This window comes from Ranitomeya variabilis, chromosome 2, assembly GCF_051348905.1.
Source record: "Ranitomeya variabilis isolate aRanVar5 chromosome 2, aRanVar5.hap1, whole genome shotgun sequence".
Taxonomy (NCBI): Eukaryota; Metazoa; Chordata; class Amphibia; order Anura; family Dendrobatidae; genus Ranitomeya; species Ranitomeya variabilis.
In genome coordinates this window covers 461574773-461599376 of record NC_135233.1, presented here as the reverse complement: position 1 = coordinate 461599376, position 24604 = coordinate 461574773, and the positions used below count along the sequence as shown (strand labels likewise).

The following is a 24604-nucleotide window of genomic DNA, read 5'->3' as shown; positions in this document are numbered from 1 at the left end:
CAAAAATCTCTCTACGGCCTTAAGCAATCAGCAAGAGCATGGAACACTAAGATGAACAAAGTGTTAATCGACGAAGGATTTAAAAGGTCTCAAGCGGATCCATGTTTGTATACAAAAGGTGTATCACAAGATTGGATGTATGTTATTCTATATGTGGATGATGTAATAATAGCGCATCAAGAAGAGAGAGAAATTTCAAAACTAGGTCAAATTCTGAACAAGCATTTCGAGACCAAGGACCTTGGAGATGTGACATACTATTTGGGAATCCAAATCCAGAGAGAGGAAGATGGAAGTTTTCTTCTTAATCAAAATTCTAAAATCTCCACAGTTCTAAACCAGTTTGGAATGTCAGAAGCCAAAGGCATATCAACTCCAATGGATCCATCTTACCTAAAATTGGAAGGAGAAGAAGATCTGCTACCCACAAATGACAGTTACAGACAAGCAGTGGGGGCACTTCTATACATAGCAACCACAACCCGTCCAGATATCTCAGCCACAGTGGGAATTCTCTGCCGACGTGTAAGCAAGCCACGCCAAAGAGATTGGAATGCAATTAAGAGACTTCTTCAGTATCTTAAGGCAACCCAAGAGTTAAGTCTAAAGATTTCTGCATCAGGAGATCTAATTCTCAGAGGATATGTAGATGCAGATTGGGCTGGAGACTCAAGTGATCGAAGATCAACAAGTGGTTACTTGTTCAAGTTAGGACACACTTCAATCTCATGGTCGAGTAGAAAACAAGTGTCAGTTGCATTGTCTTCTACAGAAGCAGAATATACATCAGCTGCTCATGCAAGTCAAGAGTTAATTTGGTTGAAGCAACTTTTGGAAGAATTCGGCAAACCACTAGCTGAACCAACTGTTATCTATGAGGACAACCAAGGATGTATCAAGCTCGCCAGCAGTGAAAGGATAAGTGCAAGAACAAAGCACATTGATGTTAAACATCATCACTTGCGTGACTTAGTAGAGCGTGAAGTTCTAAAGTTTGTTTACTGTGAATCTGACAAGATGTTAGCAGATGTTTTGACAAAGCCATTGTCAAGAGCCAAGTTTGAAGAATTCAGAACTGCAATGGGACTAACAGGATAAGCAGTTGTTGAGTGGGGGTGTTGGAATAAGTTTAAATGCAACAACTCCATTCCTGTTGTAGTCTGCATTGAATGTCTATGAGTGTTCATTTGTCAGCTATGCTGTGATTGTTAAAGTTTGTATAAAAAAAAAAAAAAGGTCACAGGACACTCACTGATTGCATCATTCTGCTGCTGTTTTCCTTCACAGAGAGACATGTGTTACATGGACTAGATTATATCGGTAGTTACTGTCAAAGCTTTCTTATTTTGTTCCAGTTCAAGCTGCATATATTAAACACAGTTTGCCTTACGTTGGATTCTGCTGCTTATATGAAGTAACACGCGCTGCTGTGGTAATACTCCGGCTAACATTGTTACTATCAATATTAAATTGCCTGCGTATTTCAGATTGCTGATGATTCGTCCAGCAATGTTTATTGCTTCTTAGTAAAACAAAAGAAAAAGAGGCTAAGCCTCTGCAAGCTCACCGATACCACAGGTGCGCGGAACTCGTCCTGACCCGACGTGCAGTGGATACAATATATGGAATGAAGTGGTAGTTCCAGCTCCTTAAAATTCAAAGTCCATGATGTACAAGGATTCTTAGATGACTATGAAGTTTTAACTTGGAAAATAAAGACTTTGAATTTTAAGGAGCTGGAACTACCACTTCATTCCATATATTTTATTCTTTCTTCCTTTGAATTACATTACATTTATTATTGCAATACCAAACACAGCCTAAAGAGAAGAGTGGCGCTATACACCAGACAGCCCATTTCAATCCAGAACTGTGGAGGGTAAGACATATTAGATAGAGGAGAGTATTTCGTGTCCTACTTCTGAATGTGAAGACAGTGTAGAGTATAACTCCAGCGCTGGGCTATATGGTTACTTGTTACAGTTATGCATCGGACAATGGGTGTTACATGTGAGGTTTGTCCGTTTACTACTGACATTTCTGTAGGGATCAGGCAGACCTAGCTAAGAATCAAAAGCTGAACATGAATATAAATGTTCATATGGTGCCTTTGATATCAAACTTGGAAGCATAAAGGAAACGTGTGAATGTGGTTTTCTTAAAAACATAAAATAACACGAATTGTAGCATAATTTCTCTCAGTATCTAAAATTCTCACCAATTTTACCCTACATCCGTACTTAAATTATTACTAACTAGTCGTAAGGTCATAATGTCTAAAGGTGTTAATCCAGAAAGAAAGTAAACTAACACAAACAAACTGAAATAAATGTGCAGGAGCAGCTGCTGTAGTCGCAATGCAAAAGCAGAAAGAAAAGAGGCAACAAAATTCTGCCAGCGCAAATATGTAAACGGCCATATTTATTACACAGCTCCTAGAAACGTGAGGTTCTTAGCGCACATTTTGATCAAATTGTGCGAGCCCATCTGCCAACGACAAGGCGACCTCTTCAGATGGGACCCTACACTAACACTATACTAACCGGTATTAATAAAGCCCCTATGTCTAATGTTGTTGATCCAGAAGAAGGCAAAAAACCCTGGACACACTCAGCCAATTTGTGACTCAGGGAAAAAATTCCTTCTTGACCCCGGGAAAAGGCGATCAGTCCTAGAACCCTGGATCAAACCCTACTACTAATACTATGATTATTATTATCCTCCCACATTATCTAATATTATTTATTTATTATTATCATTGTTTCTATTCGAAGTAATGTTTATTTTAATATGAAAACTAAAATCATTACTATATGCGTATTACTAACATTCTAATTATAATTATTTTATGCTTTTTGTCCTTTTTCTTCCTTATTATAAGTATTCTACCATTGCAGCTTTAATTAATTTTTTGCTATTACTATAAAATGACTATTGTACATTTTTTACTATAAATATTACTGCTATACTATGTATATGCTTTTGATCCAGAAGAAGGCAAAAACCCTTGGACACTTTCAGCCAATCTGTGTCTGAAGGGAAAAATTCCTTCTTGACCCCGGGAAAAGGCGATCAGTTCTAGAACCCTGGATCAAACCGCCTAATTCTATAAAATGTGTACATTGTGTTATATTAATAGAATAGTGGTTAATACTAGCTGACTAATTTGTTATGACAACTACGTCTCTATATCCTATTTATACTACTGTAACTAATTGTTTATATTATTAATTATTATTAATGCTTCGCCCCTACCAATAATAAGGTCCCTATGTTACTTACTGCTACATCAAACCTGCTATAACTACTAATATTATTACTTTTACATTTTTATTTCTACTATTTTTTACCATAATTACTACTTTTTGTTACTACTATGATAGCTACTATTACAGTTTTTCCTACTAATATTAATATACTGCTGCTCTAATATTATTATACCTCTCTTATTACTATTCTTTTTTATACTTACCTCCCAGTATTTGCCGTATATGATGTTACCGGCTGAGAGGTCCTAGCAGGATTGTCCAGATGATGTTCTTCTTTCCTCTCAAATACTGGTTGATATATTGGAGGATGTGGCACTGCGTGGTCCTGCTGCTTCTTCTGGCCTCTGTCCTGCTGCTTCTTCTGGCCTCTGTCCTGCTGCTTCTTCTGGCCTCTGTTGTGGTCTCTCTTCTGGCGCCGATCTTAATTGTGATTTTGACCTCTTTTTTCTTCCTTTCTTCTTTTTGGGTTCCCTGCTCTTCATCCAGGTCCATACACAGTACTTTAGCCCGCATTGCCCTTGCTTCTTGTTCTGTGATCCTGGTCTTCATGGATGGTGCAGGCTGCTCTTCATATTCATGCTTTGTTGTATATTTCTTCTGGGCTTCTGGGCTGGTCGGCATGAGGCGCTGAGAAGACAGCAGATTAAGTTACACATGTAATAAGACATTCCTATACACCCTTGTAAAATTACAGGCAGCGGTATAGTCTTCTCACTAACCTCCATCTTGTAGAGGGGTGACGGCAGAAACTTCATACAGAAGGCCAGTCTTCTGAATGCCTCCTCCGGTGTGATATCATCTGTAGAGAAAAGAACCAAATATAAGGATCTCCCATAACCGTACAGAGAGGATGTGACAGGGCGGCACTACTGATCGCCATATCGCTAACCATCCCACTAAGTGCTAGGAGCAGAAATGTCAGTAAGAAGAAGCTAGAAAATGTGTTTTGTACATGGAAGATGCAATCCTTCTGTAGCCTCCATGGCCAGTGATAGGATTCCCCTCTCTACCTATGGAGCTCACGCTCTGCTCAGACCGGCAATGTCAGCCTCTGTTGGGGATCAGTTTAGCCTTCTGGTATTTTTTACAGCAAATATCTGCAGGTCTATATTTACTCCCAAAATTACTGGAAACCTGACACATCCCAAAGATAAAGAAAGGTGAAGCCGTTGGGAGGCGTCTGACCACAGGACAGAGAATGGTCATCTAACAGTGTGAGGAATCTCACCGGATCCAACGCAGGATGAAGGTCCGGTCCACATGGTCTCGCTGTGGTCTTCACTCGTGTGGAAATCTATCAAAATCCTGTAAATAGCAGAACAGTCAGAATAGGTCTTGGGCTCATTGACCAGGGTGTACTGTTACTGGAAACTTTGGGAAACACCGTCTGTGTGTTTAGGAGGCATTGCCGGGGCAAAGGCAACATTGGGCAATGTGCAGGATATGACTGTTATACATCCAATATCTGCCCTCCCCCATTATTCTGTGCTGTTTATGGAGGAATATTCGGAATAATCGACTTCGGTCCGTTCTCCGCTCTGCATGCGCCGTTCTCTATGGAGGACGGAGCTGATGTTAAATATTGGACCCATCCAATAAGATGTGACAAGTGGAGACAGCGGAGTATCAGCCGCCGGCTCCTCATCATGTACATGTCTGTATGTGAAGTATTGGGGTAAATAAGAACAATTAGTAACAGAACATCTCGGGTTATTCTGTGTGAATATGTGATGAGATAATCAGCTGTCACTAATATAATATTACAGGTTTATACCTGAAATGTCGCGGTGGCCGCAGGTGTCCGTCTTCACTCTCTGCTGAGATAGAACAGACTGAGCATAACTGACGTTTGTGTTTTTTTCAAATTCAAATCTAACAATCCTATTGGTTGTTTATTGCCATGGTGACAGAAGTCACTGATAATTTAAAGGGACATGACGGTATTATTGCACTATAGTGAATTTTACTATATGTAACTCCCCTTTGACACCATTTAAGCACATGGAGATGTGTTGTATTTCCCTGCACAGATGATAGGCCCAATACTATGCAGGTAAATGATATGAAGGACCAGTGTCCCATTTGTTCTAAGGATTGGTGCTGGTCCCACGAATTGGGTTCTAGCAATATGTCCTCGTTTACCAAAAACCCTGTATTTTCTTCTACGTCACTGTATTTTGTGAGGTCATGATATTTTATCATCTAGTTGGATTGCTCAAGGGAGTGATGGTGGTGTAATTTACATTAACAATAGAATTGTTGTCACCTAGGAGAGGCATGTTCAATAAATATTAGGTTTAGGCAGGGCCGCCATCAGGGCATTTCTGCCTTGATTGGCGTATGGGGCCCAATGAGCAGAGGGGGCCCACAATGCCCCATCTGTCTCCTTCCTGCCTGATGATCCTGCACCATGCGCCTACCCTAACCATGACATACAAAGCCATCCACAACCTGTCTCCTCCATACATCTGTGACCTCGTCTCCCGATACTTTCCTGCACGCAACCTCCGATCCTCACAAGATCTCCTTCTCTACTCCCCTCTTATCTCCTCTTCCCACAATCGCATACAAGATTTCTCTCGCGCATCACCCCTACTCTGGAACTCTCTACCACAACATATCAGATTCTCACCTACCATCGAAACCTCCAAAAAGAGCCTGAAGACCTACCTCTTCTGACAAGCCTACAACCTGCAGTAACCACCGATCCACCAAACCACTGCACGACCAGCTCTACCCTCACCTATTGTATCCTCACCCATCCCTTGTAGATTATGAGCCCTTGCGGGCAGGGTCCTCTCTCCTCCTGTACCAGTTGTGACTTGTATTGTTCAAGATTATTGTACTTGTTTTTATTATGTATACCCCTCCTCACATGTAAAGCGGCATGGAATAAATAGCGTTATAATAATTAATAATAATAATTATATGAAACCAGAGTCTTCTATGACAGCCTTATAACAACTTAATATATATTACATCTTAGCAGTTTTTAAAGGGAATCCGTCAGCAGGTTTTTCAACATAATCTGAGAGCAGCATGCTATAGGGCAAGAAAGCTTGATTCCAGGGATGTATCACTTACTGGGCTGCATGGTGTAGTTTTGATAGAATCCCTGTTTTTCCTAATGTAGATGTGGCAGAGCTAAGTCTTGTGCTCTGTGTATAACCCCGCCCACACCCCGACTGGCAGTTTCCTGTGTACACTGTGCGTTGTGAGTAAGCTGCCAATCAGTGGTGGGGGCGGGGTTACACAGATTAGCCTGACTAGTGTGCACATGAGCTGTAGTCAGGTAGTGTTAATCCCCTGCAAATAAAACAATGTTTGCATTGAAACTACAACACACAATCTAACAAGCGACACTTCCCTGGAATCAGAATCCCATGCCCTATATTATGAAAACCCTCAGATTGAATAGTAAAAAACTGCCGAGAGATTCCTTTTAAGTTGTGTTTCCGTTTGATCCATAAAGCAAACATTTGTCCCTGTCTCTTTTAACATCTAAGTTAATTTATCCTATTCCTGCACTGTTTTGTAAATGCATGGTACATGCAGCAGCGCCTTTACTGTCACTAGAATCAGACAACTGTTACTGACAGCTAATGTTCCTGTTGCAATGATCCTGGGTGTTTATACTTTCACATGACAATGTTTTTTCTTTTTTTATCGGCGTTCTGCTCCATATTGAGCTATGGTGACTTTATGGATGAATACTCTATAGGCAGATCGATGTTGTGCAAGTTGAGATAGGTAAACCAGGGTCTCCTCTGTTGATATTTTATTTTTTTACTCAAATAATTTTTATTAAAGCATATGACACGCTGTAACATAGTCTGACACATTTTCCAGACAGGTACAACAAATACAAAACCTATTAATACATTTTCATTTTACGAAACCAGGACCCTTACCCCATAACCAACCCTCCCTCCCCCCCGCCCCCTACCCATTATCCAATACATCCAACTGACAGTATCGCCACTTGAAAATTGTCCAACAATACATGTAAAAGGCCCTCGGGAAGCAACTAAACAACCCCCATTCTACTCTGCAATAACTCGGCAAACATCACGCCTGGGTAATCCATCCATCCACCCCACACATTTTCAAATTTTGTATTCTGACCTCTCTTGCTGTAGATATTCCTTTCCATAAGGACAATAAAATTAATTTTATTAATAAATTCCTTTTTTCCTGGCGGTTTTTCATCCAACCAATGCATGGCAATAAGCTTTCTCGCTGCATACAACAATCTCTCAATAATCAGCCTTCCACATTCATCTGTAGCAATATCGTCCATACAACCCAGAAGGCAAGTCAGCGGGTCACGCACCAAATTTACCTTTGTCACCTCTTGGATCAAATTAAGCACCTTCACCCAAAAGGGTTGGAGGCGAGCGCACGACCACATCATATGTATCAAATCTGCATCCTCCTCACCGCACCTTGGGCATTTTGAGTCACCTCTCAGTCCTGCCTTCCTCATCCATGCCGGGGGCCTGTACACCCTATACACCAGGTATATCTCCGACACCCTCTTAGCCTCACTCAGGGAAGCCCTGGGGATGTATTGAAGTATGGACTCCCACTGGGACTCCGACAAAGGACCCACGTCCGCCACCCATTTTTCCTTTATCCTTAACGGATGTTTCAATAAAAAGGCATCCATCAGACCCCTGTATATCAATGTAATGAACCCCCTCGTACTCCTCTGTTGATATCTTGATAACATCAAGATAACATTGGTTTGCTGGTCTTCCTCTTCACCTTGATCCTTCTACTCTTCTGACCATGATGTTCTTCTCCAGTGATTGCTCTCTTCATATGATGTGTCCAAAGTAAGCAAGTCGTAGCTTGGTGATACTTGCTTCCAGTGACATGTCTGGTTTGATTCCTTCCAACAATATTTTTGTTTATTCTTATCATCCATGGTATTGATAACATCCTCCTCGGTCATAGGTGTCAATTAATTTTCAATTAATTTTCTGTTTCTTTATTGTTCAGGCTTCGCACAAGTTACCACAGATCCTATTCCTGCATCATTTTGTAAATGCATGGTACAGGCTGCAGCACCTTTACTGTCACCAGATGTAGACAAATTTTATTGAAAACCGATGTCCGTTTCAATGATCCCTGGTGTTTACTCTTTTACATGCCAAAGTCAGCAGCACCTAAAAACAAGAAAAGGGGGTTCTATGTGTAGAACACTCAGTCAGGAGTGGAATCCAGCTGTTTCTCTCCGATTTTGGCTGAAAATTAGAGGTTTTTTTTAATTATATCTCGTTTGCTGGACTGGATAGAAGCATTGCCCCAATTGAGTCCCATCCTACAACTTGATATCTGAGTTTCTGCCTACGATGTCCTGAGCTCTGTCTTATCCCCTGTGCTTACCCTGCAGTCATTTTCGTTGAGTGAATAGAGACATAAATTGGGTAGCTAGGCTGCCTCTTTGTTTTTCCAGTTCCTCCTGTGGCTATGCTTCTCGTAAAATTGCATTTTAATTAATTTTGTGGATATCTATATGTGCCTACACATACTATCATCACTCCTTGGTAATATGCTGCCATCTTGTGACTTTCCTTTGTATTCCTTTATTATTTTTCTATTTTGTGTCACCCATTGGCCTCCAATTGCTTTCATTATTATTATTAACTTTTCAATTTTATTTTAATTGTGTAGTTGTGTATCAAAAAAATATTTATTGTGTATATACATTTGTCTCATTTCTGATTACCATAAATTGGAGTAACACTTATATGGTATTTTGGGTTCTGCACATTACATGTATACATCAACTGCCGGAGCTAATCAATGGGGGAGCCAGGTGTCGGACCCCACCGATCTGATACTGGCATACCCTATGTATAGTGTAGATACACATACTAAAGAAAAAAGGTAACTAGGAAAAATGGTGCAGGCGTTATAGCTTACTAGGTGAGCCAGTACAAATAATCCATGTGCATTCCAAACATTTAAAAAGGGCATAAAACCACAAATATGACTTCCTCAGGGATATTCTGTGTTTGCTATGCAAGCTTCTCATATGATGAGATAGGGGGTATTTTTGACGCCATCCCTTATCATGGAGTTTTTATAGGTCTTGGATTTGTGTTTCAATGCAATTTTTTAAATGTTTTTAATGCATTTTTTGCCATATGGATTATTTGTGCTGATTCATCTGTACTGATTATTACCTTTTTTTTTTCTTTTTTTTTGTGTCTTGCTATACTTGCTTTGTTTGCTATGTGGCATTGTAGCACTTATTTTTCCATACCACATGGGTAGTGCCCGCTCCTTATCCTTTTTTTCTAATATGCTAAGGGAAGGTCATGAACATGTACATTCCGGACAACCCCTTTTAAAGGTGAACATGTCATTTTAATTGGGTACACTTTACAAATGTATTTCTAGTAATAATTTTAGAGGTCAGTATTCCATTTTTTCCTTTACTATTGCATTGCTGGTATTATCGCTGTTATCCATATTATTTCTAGAATAATGACGTTTCTTGCTGTCTCACATTAACATAATTTTTTTTGTTATTTTGCAGTAGTGCAGATATTTAGCTTGGTAACGTGGATGGCTCTCAGCATAGCCATGGTTGTTATGGGTAATGCATACTTTCCTTATTTGTATTGGGCTTTACATCTATTACATCTGGCGGTTTTATTTTACATTTTTATTCTCTTTTTTTTCAGGATCTCTTCACATCAAGGCCTGTGCAATAGAGCCAAATATTCCAATTTTCCTAGTAGTGGCTGGAGCAGCGAATTTAATTCTATTAGTGTTTTTACCAATGTATTTTCTTGCTCCCAAAGTAATGTACTTCATAGATGGACCCCTGAGCCTCTTTAATTCTGCCTGGTTCATTGCAGGTAAATATAAGAAAATATCTTAATTTGTCATTAAATGACCATACTATTATCAAAGGAAAGTATAATATTTTTTTTTTCATTTATTGTATATCATATAGTATAACAATGACTGATATGACAGTCATTTTAAAAAATAGAATGGTAACATGCACAGAAAATGCAAAATCAGGGTTACATGGATAGTCAGGATATAAAAAGACCTGGGAATGTATTAAAAAAAATAATAATAATTTGTTAAATCTACTATCAGTGCAACTGGAACTTTGGGTATATTCCCAGGCATCTTGTGGCAGGAAACTCTCATTTCTATGGCAAATGACTCTCCTTATGACTTAGCAGTGCACACACGGTTCCCTATGCATCCTTACTGATCAGGATGCTGCATCCCTAGCCTCCGGCGGCAAATGGCACACTAAACATAACTGTCCCCACAAAAGTAGATTCCGGAGACATTCTACAAGTTGTAGATTAATAAATCCATCAACACATATCCACAAAGTTTTATGTTTAACAAAAGATAGATTCTTGCAATTTCTTACAAAAATAATGTTTAGAGCTCAGTCCATTGTGTGAGTATCAATACATCACAAAGATTTTCAACTGAAGCCATTTTAAAAAAAAACATATGCTTTCTTTTTGTATATGAAAGTATAACTCTTTTGTATTTTCGCTTGATATGGGTTAATTCTTTTATTATTATTATTATTATTATTATTTTATTTTGGGAAGTGTTTGGCTATTTAGGATCTACCAGACCGAACCCAGAGACTGTGATGAAACTTTATACAAATTTGCATTTGGCATCCTGACTTATTCTTATGCATATTTAGCCCTTTCTATAGTATACATTCTCCTGCTTGTGTACTGCTGCATTGTCATGGTAAGTATTTTTGTAAATGATTACCTTTGAAACATGAAACCTAGAAGAAGATCCACAGGTATATTGAAATGTGTATATTTTGTCCAGGGATTAAAAAGCAGCCCTGAAAAACAAGTCCCAACAGCCCACTTAAAGGAGAGGTCCAAAACTAATATTGATTTTAATCCTAAATGACTTGTCTATTTATTGTAGTAATTCAATCTATTTTCTAATGTTCTTAAATTAAAATGTCCCTATCATTCCCTCTCTACTCTCTAACTGCTTTATTTTTTCGTTTTGATGACAATTTGAGTACTCCCAGTGCATGCTGGGATATGCAAGCTAGACGTCCTCAGGGGGCAAAAGGCTGCCATCACTGCCTCACTCTTGTCACGCTCACGCCCTGACTGACTGGTAGGCGTGAGCCAGGGAGTTGTGGCCCCACTGTGCCACGAACAAGACTACCCTGGAAGGGGCGTGACTATGACAGCTGCCTTGGTCTTCACTGGAGCCTCTAATGGTGAGTGTTGTGAATTTGGATTCTGGGCTCCCCCGGTGGCTACTGGTGGAATTGAACTTGTGACATCATCTTCCCTGTTCACCTGTTCTGATTAGATCTGGGTGTCGCTATATAACCTGGCTTCTCTGTTAGATGCTTGCCGGTCAACAATGTTATCAGAAGCCTCTCTGTGCTTGTTCCTGCTCCCAGACATCTACTAGATAAGTTGGACATTCGTCCATGTTTTGTTTTTGTATTTTGGTTCCAGTTCACAGCTGCAGTTTCGTTACTGTGTCTGGAAAGCTCTTGTTGATCAGGAATTGCCACTCTGGTATTATGAGTTAATGCCAGAGTCCTAAAGTAATTTCTGGATGTGTTTTGTTAGGGTTTTCTACTGACCATGAAAGTATGCTTTCTGTCTTCTGCTATCTAGAAAGCGGACCTCAAATTTGCTAAAACTATTTTCCTGCTGCGTTTGTTGTTTCATCTCATATCACCGCCAATATATGTGGGGGGCTTCTGTCTCCTTTTGGGCATTTCTCTAGAGGTGAGTCAGGTCTTATATTTCCCTCTGCTAGCATTATTTAGTTCTCCGGCCGGCGCTGGGCATATAGGGATAAAAAGTAGGACATGCTACCTGGCTACTTCTAGATGATGCGGTAGGTTTAGTTCATGGTCAGTACAGTTACATCTTCCAAGAGCTTGTTCCTATTGAGGCTTATGCTAGTTCTCTGGCCATGGAGATCATGACAGTTTGACCGGCCCACTAAAGGGTTAAAATCCTTGGCTGAGAAAGGAGAGAAATAAGAAGTCTGCTGAAAATTTTTTTTTTTTTTTTTCTCTAGTAGTTAGTGTGCTCTTAATTGGATCACTTGCCAGTCTGTCTATGCTGCAGTCTTTCTTTTTTTTCTCTCTCCTTCTAATCTTTGAATGGCTCTATGTTCACCTGTCTATAATGGATCTACAGAGTGTAACTGCAGGTTTGAATAATCTCGCCACGAAAGTACAAAGTTTGCAAGATTTTGTTGTTCATGCTCCGGTATCAGAGCCGAGAATTCCTTTGCCGGAATTCTTCTCAGGGAATAGATCTAGCTTTCAGAATTTTAGAAATAATTGTAAGTTATTTTTGTCCCTGAAATCTCGTTCTGCTGGAGACCCTGCACAGCAGGTTGGGATTGTGATTTCCTTGCTCCGCGGCGACCCTCAAGATTGGGCTTTTGCATTGGCACCAGGGGATCCTGCGTTGCGCAATGTGGATGCGTTTTTTCTGGCCTTGGGCTTGCTTTATGAGGAACCTCATTTGGAACTTCAGGCAGAAAAAACTTTGATGTCCCTATCTCAGGGGCAAGATGAAGCTGAAATTTACTGCCAAAGATTCCGTAAATGGTCTGTGCTTACTCAGTGGAATGAGTGTGCCTTGGCGGCTACTTTCAGAGAGGGTCTTTCTGATGCCATTAAGGATGTTATGGTGGGGTTCCCTGTGCCTGCAAGTCTGAATGAGTCCATGACAATGGCCATTCAGATCGATAGGCGTCTGCGGGAGCGCAAACCAGTGCACCATCTGGCGGTGTCCACTGAGAAGACGCCAGAAAACATGCAGTGTGATAGAATTCTGTCCAGAAGCGAGCGGCAGAATTTTAGACGGAAAAATGGGTTGTGTTTCTATTGTGGGGATTCTACTCATGTTATATCAGCATGCTCTAAGCGTACTAAAAAGCTTGATAAATCCGTTCCCATTGGCACTTTACAGTCTAAATTTATTTTGTCTGTGACCCTGATTTGCTCTTTGTCATCTATTACTACGGACGCCTATATCGACTCTGGCGCCGCTTTGAGTCTTATGGATTGGTCCTTTGCCAATCGTTGTGGGTATGATTTAGAGCCTTTGGAGACTCTTATTCCTCTGAAGGGGATTGACTCCACCCCATTGGCTAATAATAAACCACAATACTGGACACAAGTGACTATGTGTATTAATCCGGATCACCAGGAGACTATTCGTTTTCTGGTGCTGTATAATCTACATGATGATTTGGTGCTAGGATTGCCATGGCTGCAGTCTCACAACCCAGTCCTTGACTGGAGAGCTATGTCTGTGTTGAGCTGGGGATGTAAGGGGACTCATGGGGACGTACCTTTGGTGTCCATTTCATCATCTATTCCCTCTGAAATCCCTGAGTTCCTGTCTGATTATCGTGACGTCTTTGAAGAACCCAAGCTGGGTTCACTACCTCCGCACCGTGAGTGCGATTGTGCTATAGATTTAATTCCGGGTAGTAAATACCCAAAGGGTCGTTTATTTAATCTGTCTGTGCCTGAACATACTGCTATGCGAGAATATATAAAGGAGTCCTTGGAAAAGGGACATATTCGTCCATCGTCATCTCCCTTAGGAGCCGGTTTTTTCTTTGTGTCAAAAAAAGACGGCTCTTTGAGACCATGTATTGATTATCGGCTTTTGAATAAAATCACTGTTAAATATCAATACCCATTGCCGTTGCTGACTGATTTGTTTGCTCGCATAAAGGGGGCCAAGTGGTTCTCTAAGATTGATCTCCGTGGGGCGTATAATTTGGTGCGGATCAGGCAGGGGGATGAGTGGAAAACCGCATTTAATACGCCCGAGGGCCACTTTGAGTATTTGGTGATGCCTTTTGGTCTTTCTAATGCCCCTTCAGTCTTCCAGTCCTTTATGCATGATATTTTCCGCGATTTTTTGGATAAATTTATGATAGTGTATCTGGATGATATTCTGATTTTTTCGGATGATTGGGACTCTCATGTCCGGCAAGTTAAGAGGGTTTTTCAGGTTTTGCGGTCTAATTCTCTGTGTGTCAAGGGTTCTAAGTGCGTTTTTGGGGTTCAGAGAATTTCCTTTTTGGGATATATTTTTTCTCCCTCTTCCATTGAGATGGATCCTGTCAAGGTTCAAGCTATTTGTGATTGGACGCAGCCCTCTTCTCTTAAAAGTCTTCAGAAATTTTTGGGCTTTGCCAACTTTTATAGTCGATTTATTTCTGGTTTTTCGGATGTCGTTAAGCCATTGACCGATTTGACTAGACAGGGTGCTGATGTTGCTAATTGGTCCCCTGATGCTGTGGAGGCCTTTCAGGAGCTTAAGCGCCGTTTTTCTTCTGCCCCTGTGTTGCGTCAGCCTGATGTGACTCTTCCTTTTCAGGTTGAGGTCGACGCTTCTGAGATCGGGGCTGGGGCAGTGTTGTCGCAGAAAAGTTCTGACTGCGCCGTGATGAGGCCTTGTGCCTTCTTTTCCCGTAAATTTTCGCCCGCTGAGCGGAATTATGATGTTGGGAATCGGGAGCTTTTGGCCATGAAGTGGGCGTTTGAGGAGTGGCGCCATTGGCTCGAGGGGGCCAGACATCAGGTGGTGGTATTGACTGACCACAAAAATTTGATCTATCTTGAGACCGCCAGGCGCCTGAATCCTAGACAGGCGCGCTGGTCATTATTTTTCTCTCGGTTTAATTTTGTGGTATCGTACCTACCGGGTTCTAAGAATGTTAAGGCGGATGCCCTTTCTAGGAGTTTTGAGCCTGATTCACCCGGCAACTCTGACCCCACAGGTATTCTTAAGGAGGGAGTTATCTTGTCAGCCGTTTCTCCAGACCTGCGGCGGGCCTTGCAGGAGTTTCAGGCGGATAGACCGGATCGTTGTCCGCCTGATAGGTTGTTTGTTCCTGATGATTGGACCAGTAGAGTCATCTCTGAGGTACATTCTTCTGCATTGGCAGGTCATCCTGGAATTTTTGGTACCAGGGATTTGGTGGCAAGATCCTTCTGGTGGCCTTCCCTGTCACGAGATGTGCGAGGCTTTGTGCAGTCTTGTGACGTTTGTGCTCGGGCCAAGCCTTGTTGTTCTCGGGCTAGTGGATTATTGTTGCCCTTGCCTATTCCTAAGAGGCCTTGGACACACATCTCGATGGATTTTATTTCAGATCTGCCTGTTTCTCAGAAGATGTCTGTCATCTGGGTGGTGTGTGACCGTTTTTCTAAGATGGTCCATTTGGTTCCCCTGCCCAAATTGCCTTCTTCTTCCGAGTTGGTGCCCCTGTTTTTTCAAAATGTTGTTCGTTTGCATGGTATTCCTGAGAATATCGTTTCTGACAGAGGAACCCAATTTGTGTCTAGATTTTGGCGGGCATTCTGTGCTAGGATGGGCATAGATTTGTCTTTTTCGTCTGCTTTTCACCCTCAGACTAATGGCCAGACCGAGCGGACTAATCAGACCCTGGAGACATATCTGAGGTGTTTTGTGTCTGCTGACCAGGATGATTGGGTTGCTTTTTTGCCATTGGCGGAGTTCGCCCTCAATAATCGGGCCAGCTCTGCCACTTTGGTGTCCCCGTTTTTCTGTAATTCGGGGTTCCACCCTCGATTTTCCTCCGGTCAGATGGAATCCTCGGATTGTCCTGGAGTGGATGCGGTGGTGGAGAGATTGCATCATATCTGGGGGCAGGTGATGGACAATTTAAAGTTGTCCCAGGAGAAGACTCAGCTTTTTGCCAACCGTCACCGTCGTGTTGGTCCTCGGCTTTGTGTTGGAGATTTGGTGTGGTTGTCTTCTCGTTTTGTCCCTATGAGGGTCTCATCTCCTAAGTTTAAGCCTCGGTTCATCGGTCCGTATAAAGTATTGGAGATTCTTAACCCTGTTTCCTTCCATTTGGACCTCCCTGCATCCTTTTCTATTCATAACGTTTTTCATCGGTCGTTATTGCGCAGGTATGAGGCACCGGTTGTGCCTTCCGTTGAGCCTCCTGCTCCGGTGTTGGTTGAGGGTGAGTTGGAGTACGTTGTGGAAAAAATCCTAGACTCCCGTGTTTCCAGACGGAGACTCCAGTATCTGGTCAAGTGGAAGGGATACGGCCAGGAGGATAATTCTTGGGTCACTGCATCTGATGTTCATGCCTCTGATCTGGTTCGTGCCTTTCATAGGGCCCATCCTGATCGCCCTGGTGGTTCTGGTGAGGGTTCGGTGCCCCCTCCTTGAGGGGGGGGGTACTGTTGTGAATTTGGATTCTGGGCTCCCCCGGTGGCTACTGGTGGAATTGAACTTGTGACATCATCTTCCCTGTTCACCTGTTCTGATTAGATCTGGGTGTCGCTATATAACCTGGCTTCTCTGTTAGATGCTTGCCGGTCAACAATGTTATCAGAAGCCTCTCTGTGCTTGTTCCTGCTCCCAGACATCTACTAGATAAGTTGGACATTCGTCCATGTTTTGTTTTTGTATTTTGGTTCCAGTTCACAGCTGCAGTTTCGTTACTGTGTCTGGAAAGCTCTTGTTGATCAGGAATTGCCACTCTGGTATTATGAGTTAATGCCAGAGTCCTAAAGTAATTTCTGGATGTGTTTTGTTAGGGTTTTCTACTGACCATGAAAGTATGCTTTCTGTCTTCTGCTATCTAGAAAGCGGACCTCAAATTTGCTAAAACTATTTTCCTGCTGCGTTTGTTGTTTCATCTCATATCACCGCCAATATATGTGGGGGGCTTCTGTCTCCTTTTGGGCATTTCTCTAGAGGTGAGTCAGGTCTTATATTTCCCTCTGCTAGCATTATTTAGTTCTCCGGCCGGCGCTGGGCATATAGGGATAAAAAGTAGGACATGCTACCTGGCTACTTCTAGATGATGCGGTAGGTTTAGTTCATGGTCAGTACAGTTACATCTTCCAAGAGCTTGTTCCTATTGAGGCTTATGCTAGTTCTCTGGCCATGGAGATCATGACAGGTGAGGTCAGACTTGTGCGGCAGGCAGCTGCTAGGTGCTACTCCAGGGTGGTGTCTGGCTGTGGCTGCTGATCCCACTTGGAGAACAGGAACACTGGGACAGGTGCGGCCATCAGGCAGGACTCGCAGATGAGCATGGATGAAACTCAGACGAGTAGGCTGGCACAGCTGAGACACAGGGCTGGCAGAGACACAGGAATGGTAGGAACGGAAGAGACACAGGGCTGGCAGGAATGGAAGAGACACAGGGCAGGTAGGAATAGCAGTGACACAGGGCTGGCAGGAACGGCCGAGACACAGGGCTGGCAGGAATGTCAGAGACACAGGGCTGGCAGGAATGGCAGAGACACAGGGCTGGCAGGAATGGCAGAGAACACAGGGCTGGCAGGAATGGCAGAGATACAGGGCTAGCAGGAACGGCAGAGACACAGGGCTGGCAGGAATGGCAGAGAACACAGGGCTGGCAGGAATGGCAGAGACACAGGGCTGGCAGGAATGGCAGAGACACAGGGCTGGCAAGAATGGCAGAGACACAGGGCTGGAAGGCACGGCAGAGACACAGGGCTAGTTGGTGTGGTGTATGAAGGAACAGGTAGGGACCTGTTCACACAGGAGGTGCAGGTACGGATATGAAGTATGAAGGAACAGGTTGGGACCTGTTCACATAGGAGATGCGGGTACGGAAACAAGCAGGAAGGAATGGAGTGTGAAGGAACAGGTTGGGACCTGTTCACACAGGAAGAGAACCGCAAGGCTGCAGATAGGAGCGGTAGAGCTGCAAGAGATAGAGCAGCAACAGAAGCTAAGCAGAGCAGAACCACAAGGAATGCGGAGAGGAGCTGCAGTAAGAGATCTCTGCAGCAGCAGGAGCGGAACAGAGAAGAACGGAGCAGAACCGCAGGAGTGCTGAGCAGAGGTAAAGCTGCAAGAGAGCGGAGCACAGGCAAAGTCACAAGAGCTGCAAGAGTGCGGAGCATAAGTAGACAGGACACAAGGAAAGACACAGCAGGGAAAGAAGCCACAGACAAGGAGACAGAGGTAGGACTAAGTTCAGACAAGGTAATGGAACGAGACAAGGTGCAAGAACAAAGATACAGGGACCAGGATATTCTGCCTCCTGGAGGGTGGACAGACCAAAACAAGGCAAAGCAAGGACACAGACACTGAGACCAGGATATACAGCCTCCTGAAGGGCAGATCCTCCAGAGAAAGAGGAACACAGAGCAAGGCCTGGCAGCTCAGAATCAAAACACAAACTGAGTTAACACAATGTACAGGCCCAGTCCAAAGGGTGGAGCTGTCCTAAATACTGGAGGCCTCTTGGTAATTGGTCAGGAACAGATTAGACAGGTGCACCTGATTCCTATAAGAACCAGAGAGTTCAGGTGCTGCCCCCCTATGCACACAGCCAGGAAGCATGCAGAGAGCAGAGGCACAGAATATGGAGCTGGCAACAGACAGAACACAACATGACATGGAGCAGTGAGTAAGATGGTGTGTGAGGGAAGGAACGCCATGTAGTGGTGATGCCAGCAGAGTTGTTACAACTCTCAAATGAACCATTGTCAGTGACTTTCATTTTAGGGGTTTGGCTAACCTCTGCTCTACTGAATATTTGTTAGTTGTCAATTTCAACGTTTCAGTATGAGCTCCCACTCACTGTGCAGTATTATTTTCAGTGCACAGTGACAGTGCGCTCCCTCACTGGCTCTATTGATTAATGACAACCAGACAACACAGCGCACTGTCAGGGTGGATTGTAAGGATAGAACGCGGCAAGTGAAGACCAGCCATTCCGAAGAAATAGATGTCACTATTGGTGGCGAGGCTGCAGACTGAGTGATCAGGACAAAATTGTGAAGACACATCTGATATTGATCAGAGTGTCGGATCAAAATTGGCAATACAAGTCTATGGGACCATGAAAAAAATCAGACCGCACTCCGATGCCATGCCGTTTTTCATGGACTTCTAGGTACGAGAAGGTAGAGAACAATTTTTTCTTTTTTTCTCATCTGAGAAAAACTGATAAAATTCGGACCAAACGTGGATGAAAACTGATAAAACTCTGCTGACACTCTGATTGTTTTTCTTGTATGAGAAAAATCACTAATGTACTAATCCCTAATCCCGGGGACCCACAATTCTACAAAGGAGCTGCAGAGTAGTGAGATATTTTTAATGGAAAAAAAGTTGATTAATTTTTTTTTTTAGATATGAGCAAAAAATGGCTGCAAAGGTACATGTCATAAAATATTCTTCAGGTATAAACTATGTGTTGGTTATTTATAGTAGTATTAATACTATTTTTCAATTTTTTTTATATTTTAGGTAACAACTAATTAGCGTTTTAGACAGATTCCATCCTTATAAGCATTTATCCTAAGAAAACAAACCTGACATTGATTTCATGATGGATCAACACTACTAAAATGATACACAGAATGACTTTGATGAAGTTATTTGCCTTGGTTGATTGATTTTTTTGTTTCTGTTTGCCTATTTAGATGGGTTGATAAAGGACAACAAACAAGTGTTTTGTATGTTTGGCGGATGATCGGATTCATTTCAATATCCAGGAGCTAAATGGGCCACTATAAGTTTATTTATGTAATATAATTTAATATAATATAATGTAATGTAATATGTAACATATATAATATATAGCCACACTAAAAAGTGCTAGAAAATGGGAATTGGAATTAAGACTGTAAACCAATGCAGAATGTGATACCTTGGCTGTAAAACTAGAAAATGAGAAGACAAAGAGCCGTCTGTATAAGATATGTCATATAAACTATGTGCAGTAATATGGTTTATAAACTTGAAATTGCTCACATTGCTGTATCACAATCCTTTGGAATTAAGATTTCTTATCTTGGGTATAAATATATTTTTACCTCTCAGAATTTGTGCCTCTTTTATGTTAATGTATAATGCAAGCCACTAAAAAAAATAAAAATCAGCTGTTGTAAATCATGTATGTTATATAAATATAGTTCTGCAGCTCTCTATATATATGTATATATATATATATATATATATATATATATATATATATATATATATATATATATACATACATATACATATACATATATACATATACAGGTGCATCTCACAAAATAGAATATCATCAAAAAGTTAATTTATTTCAGTTCTTCAATACAAAAAGTGAAATTCATATATTATTACAGACAGAGTGATCTATTTCACATGTTTATTTCTGTTAATGTTGATGATTATGGCTTACAGCCAATGAAAACCCAAAAGCCATTATCTCAGTAAACTGATAACCAGTCTTGTTGAATCTGACAGATGAGTGTTGCAGCCCCAGCTGTGAGTTTTGCCTGGCTAGGTATCCAAAATACAAGGGACTGCATGCTGTTTTTTTTTTTTTTTATTATTTATTTACAGCACAGGAGCGGCAGATGAATACTCCCATCAGATGCTCCTGCTCTCGATGTTATTAGCGGCAGCAGGTGTCGGATGATGGAAGATGTAGTCCCATCCGCTGACACCAGAGACCGGAGGTAAACTTTACACCTCTGATCACAGCTGAGCGCTCATGCTATCTTTTGACAGCGTGGGAACCGCGGCTCTCTGTCTGGTGGGGATGATCTCAACGCCGATCAGAAGCAGTGTTTTCCGCGCTGTCATGAACATGACAGCATGGCAAACACTGGATGTTAGGGCTCCCCATTCAAGTGAATGGGTTCCAGGTTTGGGTCCAGATACTGTTCTGGAACCTGAACCCGAACTTTTTGTAACTGTTCAGCCGAACCCGCCGGACCCAAACATCTAGGTGTCTGCCCATCTCTAGTCTTAACTGGTGAAGACTGGACTTTGGGTTCTGCCCTGCCTAGTCTGGCCCTCAGGTCTTGACTGGTGTAGTCTAGACTTCGGTGCTTGGCCCATAATGTCCCGCTCATCTCTGTCCCTAGCCACTCTTTGGTCGCTCCGCCACGATGTTCCACCACTCACATGTCCTTCCTCATTCACTGTTGGCGCCAACTGAATTCCCACTTTATCATTCTGACCTTTTATATTTGATAACTGTGCCACTGCTACCATCTGACCCTGTGTTTCTTTCAAGTTCATCCCTCCAAAAATGCTTTCTCCATCTTCTAGTTCCACCTTATTCGGTTCGGTCAGTAGATGGCGACATTTAGTCATAAGTGCCATAGAACATTGATGAACCACATCTTCGGCTCGGCACCCCCTTACAGTTGTAGAACTGGAAAATTGAGGCATTTGCTTTTCACCTAAAGATCATTGAGATTTATAGGTGGTGTTGTAGAATCCCTTCAGTTACAATTTTAGGGCATTATAGAGCTAACCATCGATGAATGGGGATCATATAACCAACAAAAGTAACGTTTTATATAGTGTATGTTTTGGGTAAACTAGGGGCAGAAGCCTGGGATCAGCCCAGCCCAGAAGTAACCACAGGCTTGAGACCCTGCCTACAAGCCAAGTATACCAGGAGTTATCCCCTATTGGCAAATAAATCACAAGACGACAAGAGATTAATAACAACTTTAATTATAACTTTTGAAAATGCACAGATTTTACTCACCGTATTGGCTGCATTCTATCTAAGATTATACGCCCTACTAAGGCAACTGACTTATTGAAGACTAGCATTCCGGCATATTATTGGCAGCACAACGACATCTAGCGGTCTGCTGAGAACCTTGTTGATGCTAAGAACCTTGTTAAATATAAATCTCTGCCACTTTATCCTACTGGATTTACAGTGACATCTGGTGGTTAGTAGTGATGAGCGAGTATACTCGTTGCTCGGGTTTTAAAGAGCATGCTCGGGTGGTCTCCAAGTATTTGTGACTGCTCGGAGATTTAGTTTTCCTTGCCGCTGCTGGATGATTTGCAACTACTAGACAGCTTGATTACATGTGGGGATTCCCTAGCAACCAGGAAACCCCCACATGTACTCAGGCTGGCTAGCAGCCCTAAATCATCCAGCTGTGGCAAGGAAAACTAAATCTCCGAGCAATCATAAATACTCTGAGACCACCCGAGCGTGCTCTGGAAAACCCTAGCAAGGAGTGTACTCGCTCATCACTAGATGTTTAGTAGAAACCCACACTGACTGTTGATCACTGCTCCTTGTCTCACTGGATTTATGGCGACATCTGGTGGACTGTTGAATGTCTGTTTGAAATTCTTACATCCTACTGCATCGCAAAGTCTCCCATACCTTCCTAAAAGTGTGTAGTAGTACAAATGGACAACTTATTCATCAAGAACACCAAAATATAAAGGACTGCCCTTTACAAAGCGCTATTCTTCCTCACTCCTACTACAGAAGCAAACACGTTGACGGTCTTCTTCATAGTCAGTGGATCTGATTTGGACAGATACTGTATTTAAGAAAACCTGCTGAAATTTTCATATTCGCACAAAAAATATCCCAGCCCACACCTAAAAGCTTATCTACAGTCTAGATCACAACCAGGGCCTTAACATGAAGACTTCGAAACACCACCCTAAAGGTCTGCAATTGAAGCAAGTGGCCTCTCAAGGAGAGGATGGTAATGCCCAATGGTGTAACTAGAATCTGATCATATGACATCACTACTTTGCGATGTCTGACAACTTAAGCTTCCGGCCTCTGATTGGCTTGCAGCATGTATTATGGGGCAGAGACCTGGCCGAGGTGCTGACGTCCCCATCACATGTGGGCCCGGTCACACCCTCTGCGACCGCAACCTGGATGTTAGTTCTTAGATCCATAGTAAAAAAATTAATATAATCCTGGATAAACTCTTTATCAGGGAGTTGCCTAGTAGTTGAAACCCCTTTAAATCCATTACCGGAAGATGCACTTGACATAGCAAATAACTAAACTTTTCTTTACATGCTTTTGAAAAATGCTGCTGCAATGGCCAATCGCCTTCTTTCTCTACAGTGCTTCTGCCTTCACCTACTCCAGCCGCTATTGGTTGCTCAAGTCAGCTGGGTATTGTAAAGATAAAGCACCCGCCTATGAGGTACAAAATCGACTTTACTGTGTATTTAGTACAATAAACAGGACCCCTTTAACAAACATGAACTGCTCCAAATGCTCCCCACACCTCACACACTGTATGTGATTCCCTACCACCCTATCTCCCACCTCCCTAACTCGCCCTCCATCAACTTGTGGCTTCCTAAGTGTTCCCTCTCCAAGTTCACTTGACATCAATCTTTTTATAGTTTGCAATAAGACACACTGCAAAAAAGGCCGACAGACGCACGGTCTGGAACGCCAGCTCCACTTTCCAGCTTTACACCTTACCGTGTTGTCTACAACAGTATTGGAAATATATAGATAAGGTAGCTCAGGTCATTGGTCACCCACCATGACTTGGGAGCCAGAGTGAACGGAGGATCCAGACAGTGGTGGGATGAGACATGCGTTCTCCCTCACACCTTTGTATATGTGCCATTGCCTCACCTGATTTATTCTTCAGTATACTAGTTGTTGTGAATTCCGTTCTCGGGCTCCCTCCTGTGGTCATGAATGGTACTTTGGTGAGTTCTGTCCTTGGACTCCCTCTGGTGGCTTTGAGTGGAACTGCTGGTCCTTGAGGTTGGCTTTCCCAGCTGCCCTCGTTTCTTGCTCTCCTGGCTTCCCTATTTAACTCCACTCAGATCGTTACTTCATGCCAGCTGTCAATGTCTCAGTACTGGTTCAGATCTCTCTTGGATTTCTCTGATGACCTGTCTACTCCAGCAGAAGCTAAGTCCCTGCTAGTTCATTTGTTGTTCATTGCTTTCTGAATATATTTCTTAGTACTTGCTAGGTTATAGTCCAGCTTGCTATCATGATATTTCCTTGCTAGCTGGAAGCTTTGGGGGTGCAGAGTTGCCCCTCCACGCTGTGAGTCGGTGTGGAGGTCTTTTTGCACACTCTGCGTGGTTTTTTGTAGTTTTTGTACTGACCGCACAGTTCCCTTTCCTATCCGCTGACTATTTAGTAATATTGGGCCTCCTTTGCTATAACCTGTTTCATTCCTGTGTTTGTGACTTTCCTCTTAACTCACCGTTAATATTTGTGGGGGGGCTGCCTTTTCCTTTGGGGAATTTCTCTGAGGCAAGGTAAGGCTTTTATTTCTATCTTTAGGGGTAGTTAGCTCTTAGGCTGTGAAGAGGCGTCTAGGGAGAGTTAGGAACGCTCCACGGCTATTTCTAGTGTGTGTGATAGGATTAGGGTTTGCGGTCAGTAGAGTTCCCACTTCCCCAGAGCTTGTCCCAGATTTCTAGTTTAATCATCAGGTCATTCCGGGTGCTCCTAACCACCAGGTCCATAACAACTAGTGTCACGCTCAAGCGTGCAGAAAAACTCAGCTCAGC

General features: G+C 42.4%; 1 protein-coding gene across 1 annotated transcript; it reads right to left on the bottom strand.

Annotated features, from left to right (window-relative positions):
- Positions 1-2609: 2609 nt before the first annotated feature.
- On the bottom strand, positions 2610-4065 carry LOC143809595 (uncharacterized). Its single transcript, XM_077292640.1, has 2 exons — positions 3989-4065; positions 2610-3896 (listed from the first exon to the last, which is right to left on the bottom strand). The coding sequence occupies exons 1-2, from the start codon at positions 4022-4024 to the stop codon at positions 3498-3500; spliced, it is 435 nt and encodes a 144-aa protein (XP_077148755.1). The 5' UTR covers positions 4025-4065; the 3' UTR covers positions 2610-3497.
- Positions 4066-24604: the final 20539 nt, after the last annotated feature.